The 6007-nt window shown below is 41.5% G+C and overlaps 1 protein-coding gene across 1 annotated transcript in view; it reads left to right on the top strand.

The window, feature by feature from the left end:
* Positions 1 to 6007, top strand: part of PARP14 (poly(ADP-ribose) polymerase family member 14) — a 62539-nt gene that overhangs the window by 38323 nt on the left and 18209 nt on the right. Inside the window, exons 13-15 of the mRNA XM_023728680.1 lie at positions 240 to 446; positions 529 to 1128; positions 2409 to 2542. Coding sequence (XP_023584448.1) covers positions 240 to 446; positions 529 to 1128; positions 2409 to 2542 — 941 coding nt within the window. The remainder of the gene's footprint in view (positions 1 to 239; positions 447 to 528; positions 1129 to 2408; positions 2543 to 6007) is intronic.

Here is a 6007-nt window from a genome sequence, read left to right as displayed (position 1 = left end):
AGGGTCCCTTGCTCATTGCTGGGCTGTTGGCTTCCTGACACCCTGGACCAAAACTTCCCTATTACATCTAAGACTTGAGAACTGTTTGCTGAGGTATTGCTAGAAAATTTAACAGTGATGAAAGAGTTGGGGAGTGGGCATCTATTCTGTCAGAATTGGAATCCCTCATTTATCCCTCAGCTTTTTCCAGTTGGGTCTTTTGTTTTGTTCTGAGTCATTTTTATTATTTGCTTTTCTAGGGAGTGCCAACCAAGACCCAGATAAGGTTGCTAAAGCCATAATGGATGCCATTGAAGACAGGATCCAGAAAGGTTCAGTCCACTCTGTGAAACAAGTTAAAGTTGTTATCCTTCTGCCTCAAGTACTGAATGTGTTTTATGCCAACATGAAAAACAGAGAAGGGTCTCAGACTTCTCCCCGACAATCGATGATAACTAAATTGAAAGGTAAGTTGTTCATTTCTATGAAATCCATGTTCCTAATAATGATGTCACATGCAAAATACTTCATCTTCTTTTTCTTTTTTAGCATTTTTTAATTCATCATGGCAGGCTCCCAAAAAACAAGCTTCTTTGGTTTTGGAAAAGAAAATAGAATCAGCAATTTTTCAGGTGTGTGGTGAAGATGAAAAACATGTGGGAAGCACTATCTCCTGGATACAGCATCTGATTGAAAAAGAACAGTCTACTTATACCAGTGAAGATGAGTGCATCAGAAACTTTGATGAAAAGGAATATCAGGAATTGAATAAACTGCAGAAGAGCTCCAACATTAAAATCTCCCTGGATCCTAAGAAACCTTTGATTGAAGTTTCAGGAATTAGCAAAGATGTGATGAAGGCAACAAGTGCGGTTGAGGAAATGATCAAGAGAGTTAGAGTGTGCAAAGAACAGGAATCTCAGGCTGATTGTATCAGTGAATTTATAGAATGGCAATATAATGACAAGAACAGTTTTTATCCTTTTGACAGAATAACAAATCTGCAATTAGAGAATGCAAGGAAAGCAAAGCAAAGGACAATTGATATCAAAATTAATAATCAGAGCTACACAGTGGACTTGCACACAAACACTGCTACAGATGCAAGGGGATACAGTCTACCTGTTCAGCGTGTCATGAAATCTGAAGGTGAGTTAAACTCCCACGCTTGTCATCCATTATTTTACATCTACTTTTGACTTTTTTATACCTACATTAAAATTTTACTAAATAAAATTCAAGTAAGCCTTATAGAATACATTTAAAAACTTGGTCTGTGAGCCTAAGGAACTTATGTTTATGGCTTGGAAAATATGGCTTGGACATGCCCAACAGCCTAAGAACGACCATCTTAATGGTAACAACAGCCAAACCTTGCATCTGTTCCCACCTCTATGGTTTTACAAGCTTCCCAGAGTCAGTTCTGCTGAGGAGGTAATAGCTGCTTCAGTCAGGGGAGGTAAAGCCATGGGCTTAAAAGAATAGTGGCCCACTGTCTTCTAGAACAAAAGGGCAAAAGGGCAGGAAATGGAGAGGACAGGCTGCTCAGGCAGTAGGCACTATCTGGGTCTGTGATTGATGCCCCAGGGAGGATCAGGAGCCTGTGGGAACTTCTCCCAGAAGTCTCCTTTGCCCTGAACATTAGGTTCCATGACACACACATCAGGAGGCAGCCTTTGGATTCTCTGACTGGATCTGTTCCCCAGGACAGGAATGCCTGTCTTGTATAGCCATTCTTGCCTTTGAACCCCAATGAAAACTAGTGAATTGGCTTCCAGTACACTATATTCCGCTCTTGTGATTTCAGTGGGAATTAATTCCTCAGACTCTGAGCAGTCCTGGGGAAATGACAAATCTAGCATCCTGCTTAGCAGAGGAGTGGACAGAGCTGCCACCACAACCTATCAGTCACTCAACTCTTAAGGACACTGTGAAGAATAATAAACAAGTAAATTGTGGTGGTGATTGTGAGTTCTAGCAAAACCCATGTAATTGTAAACAAAACAATAGTGGCTATTTATTTAAAACATTGTAGGGAAATAATTTATTATTAACTTCTGATAATTAGAGACTGAACAGAATATGCAGCTGAGTTATATTACACCAGCAGTTCTCAAATCTTAGCATGATCAAAACTTATTAAGATACAGATACCCAGGCTCCACCTGCCAGAGAGTCAATAGATCTGTGGGGCTTTTTTTTTTTTTTTTTTTAAACAAGCATTCCTTGTGGTTCTGATGTCAATTGTCTGTGGTCCACATTTTGGAAAACATTCTAGTAGAAAGATAAGGCAGTTGTTCAACAGATAGAATTAGGAGATTGTAAGCAAGAACATATATGATATTTAGTTTTTCAAAGCATACCAGGAATGTGAACTATGTAGACGAGCCTTCCAAGTTTGAGGGGGTCCTCAAATGTATGCTTTGCAGTCGAGATCCCTGCGAACTGGAGTGATATGAAGCAGCAATCATCCTGTTTGGTGGAGCTACAGCCTACTCATCCAGAATACAACACTGTGGCAGGGAAGTTTAATCAGACCTGTTCAAACTTCAAAATACTGAAGGTAAGTCTTCTCTTGAAATGGAGTTTCTTAATGGTGGAAATAAGTGGTACCATGGTCCTGTATAAACACATTTTCATTCACTTCCTATCACATTTTTTCACCCAGAATTATAATTTTTTATGATAATTAGATTTTAGATTCTACTCATGTCACCATAAATTTCTGAAACATTGATATTCTTTTTTAATTTAATTTTGTTGTTGTTGAGAATATACACAGCAAAACATAAACCAATTAAACCGTTTCTACAATGTACAGTTCAGTGATACTGATTACATTCTTTGAGTCGTGCAACCATTCTCACCCTCCTTTTCGGAATTGTTCCTTCCCCATTAACATAAACTTACTGCCCCCTAAGGTTCCTATCTAATATTTCAAGTTGCTGTTGTCATTTGATCCCATATGTTGTTGTTGTTAGGTGCTGTCGAATCACTTCTGACTCATAGGGACACTCTACCACAGAACAAAATACTGCCCAATCCTGTGCAATCCTCACAATCGTTGCTATGTTTGGGCCCATTGGTGCATCTAATTGATCCCATATAGATAGTTCTAAAAGCGCTTAATGCTCAAGGCAGACGTTTTTTACTAGTTAAACTAAACTATTGTTTGGTTTTAAGAAGACTTTAGGGAATTTTTTTGGTTAAGTTTTAAAGATTATCTCAGGGCAATAGTTTCAGGGGTTAATCCAGCCCCCATGGCTCCAGAAAGTCTGAAGTCCCTTAGAATCTGAAATTCTGTTCTGTATTTCCCCCCTTTTGATCAGGATTCTTCTATAGAATCTTTGATTAAAATGTTCAGTAATGGTAGCTGGGCACCATCCAGTTCTTCAGGTCTCATGGCAAAGGAGACAGTTGTTCATGGAGGCAGTTAGCCACATATTCCATATCCTCCTCCTATTCCTGACTTTTCCTCTGTTGCTCCAGGCGAATAGAGACCAATTGTGCCTTGGGTGCCTGCTTGCAAGCTTTTAAGACCCTAGGCACTACACAATGAACTAGGAGATAGAACAGAAACACTAACATGTTATCAGGCCAATTACCTGGGATATCCCATGGAATCATGACCCTAAACCTCCAAACTAAGGAACCAAATCCCATGAGTTTTTTTGGTTATACATAGGCAGCCTCAGCAACTACTCTTTTTGTCATTGTTGTAAATATATCTATCACACAACTTTGCCAGTTCAACTTTTTACAAGTGTACAACTTATTGACAGCACTTAGAATAAACGGCTATGCAACCCTACCCTTAATCAATGCAATTTTTCCATCACCATTAACTGATTCCCCTTTCTCCCTCCCTCCAGCCCCTGGTAAACCAAAACGAAACCAAACCTGTTGTCGTCAAGTCGATTCTGACTCATAGCGACCCTACTGGTTTTTATACATTTGCGTTTTCTTGTCTTTTTATATAAGCAAGGTTATACAATATTTGTCCTTTTGTGGTTGAGTTATTTCACTCAGCATAATGTCTTCCAGCTCCATCCACACTGTACCATGTATCAAGACTTTACTTCTCCTGCTGGCTGAGTAGTAGTCCATTGTGCGTGTGTACCACATTTTATCTATTCATCTGTTGATGGGCATTTAGGTTGTTTCCACTTTCTGGCTATTGTGAATAGCATTGCAGTGAACATTGGTATACAAGTCTCTGTTTGAGTCCCGGCTTTCAAATCTTTTGTTATACCTCGAGGTGGAATTGCTGGGTCATATTGTAGTTCTATTTTTAGTTTTTTGAGGAACTGCCAAACTGTTTTCCACAACGGCTGTAACATTTTTCGTTCCCACCAGCAATGGATAAGGGTTCCAATTTCCCCACATCCTTGCCAACATATGTTATTTTCTTCTTTTTTTTTTTTTTTAATCTTAGCCATCCTAAAAAATACTCAAAACCAAATCTGTTGCCATCGAGTTGATTCCAACTCATAGTGACCCTATAGGACAGAGTAGAACTGCCCCATAGGGTTTCCAATGAGCAGCTGGTGGATTTGAACTGCTCACCTTTTGGTTAGCAGCCTAAGCTCTTAACCACTGCACCACCAGGGCTCCTTAGCCATCCTATTGGGAGTGAAATGATATCTCATTGTGGTTTTGGTTTGCATCTCTCTGATGGCTAATGACGCTGAGCATCTTTTCCTGTGTTTGGTGGCCATTTGAATGTCCTCTTTGGTGAAATGTCTATTCAAGTCCTTGCCCATTTTATGATTATTTGTCTTTTTGTTGTTGCTGAAGTTTTATATATAATTTGGTTGTTAGATTCTTATTGGATAAATGGTTTCCAAAGCTATTCACCTGGTTGGTAGCTTGTCTCTCACTTTTTTAGTAAAGTCTTTTGATGAGCAAAAGTTTTAAATTTTTCTATCACTGGTGATGGAAAAAACACATTAAGAGTAGGGTTGCACAGCCAATTATCCTAATTGCTGTCAATAAGTTGTACACCTGTAAAAAGTTGAACTGGCAAAAGTTGTGTGACAGGTATACTTACATACAAAAAAAAAAAAAAAGGAGCCGCTGATGAAGCTGCTTATGTACAACCAAAAACCTCAAGGAATTTTGTTCCTTGATTTGGAGGTTTAGGGTCATGTATTCATGGGAGGGACATCCCAGCTAATCGGCCTAATAACATGTTTACACCTACTCATTACTTATCGGCTATCTCGTTATTGACATTTTCCATTTATGACAATAGTAAAAAATCTACTATCCGACTATTTTGTGCATTAACGAGGAGCCAAGGCGAGAGGGGAAGGAGAAGGGTGAGGTTTGTGAGGGGTCGTGAGGCCATGCAGGTCACTGGTGGTTCACATTACCCAGGTCGGACAGAGGAGCCTGGCCAGGCCAGGGGCAAGAAAGGTGGGCAGGGATCGTGCAGGAGGCAGGGGCAGCTGAGTCACGAGCAGGTGGTGGGAGCCAGGGCTGCAGGAGTCGTGCAAAGGGCTCAGAAGTTTCTTCTTCCAAAGAGGCCTCTCTGCCACTTCCATAGATTCCGCTGGGCCCAGGTGGCCGAGCCTTACCTGCCCACAGGTCCAGGAGCTGCCTGCCACTGAGGCGGTCTCCGGGACTGGTGGAGAGGTGAGGCACGGGGGTCTGCTCTGAGTCTTGGAGCACGGCCAGGTGATGGCGGGCCCCTGCTGTTCCAGAGGCGGCAGGGACCCCCTGACCACCACCACCACCCCCCAACCCCTGCAGGCTCTGCAGTAGTGGGGAAGGCACGGTAAGGAAGGGGGCCCCACTGCAACATGTGCATCCTGAAACACGCTGGGGGTGCCTGATGGGCCGTAAGCGACCACAGGGACAATGGCGTGTAGCAGTTTTTGGGCGGCGAAATGAACAAAAAAGACAGACACACACAAAGACAAACAGGACTGCAGCAGCCCTGAGGACTTGCAGTGGTTTATTTTTAAGGTCTCCGCCTGGGCATTATTCCAAATATCTGGTAAGTTGTTTTTCTCCTTCAAAGCAC

Source organism: Trichechus manatus, unplaced genomic scaffold, assembly GCF_000243295.1.
Source record: "Trichechus manatus latirostris isolate Lorelei unplaced genomic scaffold, TriManLat1.0 scaffold00026, whole genome shotgun sequence".
Taxonomy (NCBI): Eukaryota; Metazoa; Chordata; class Mammalia; order Sirenia; family Trichechidae; genus Trichechus; species Trichechus manatus.
Note: the sequence above shows the minus strand (reverse complement) of the source record. Positions and strands in the feature narration are given on the sequence as shown.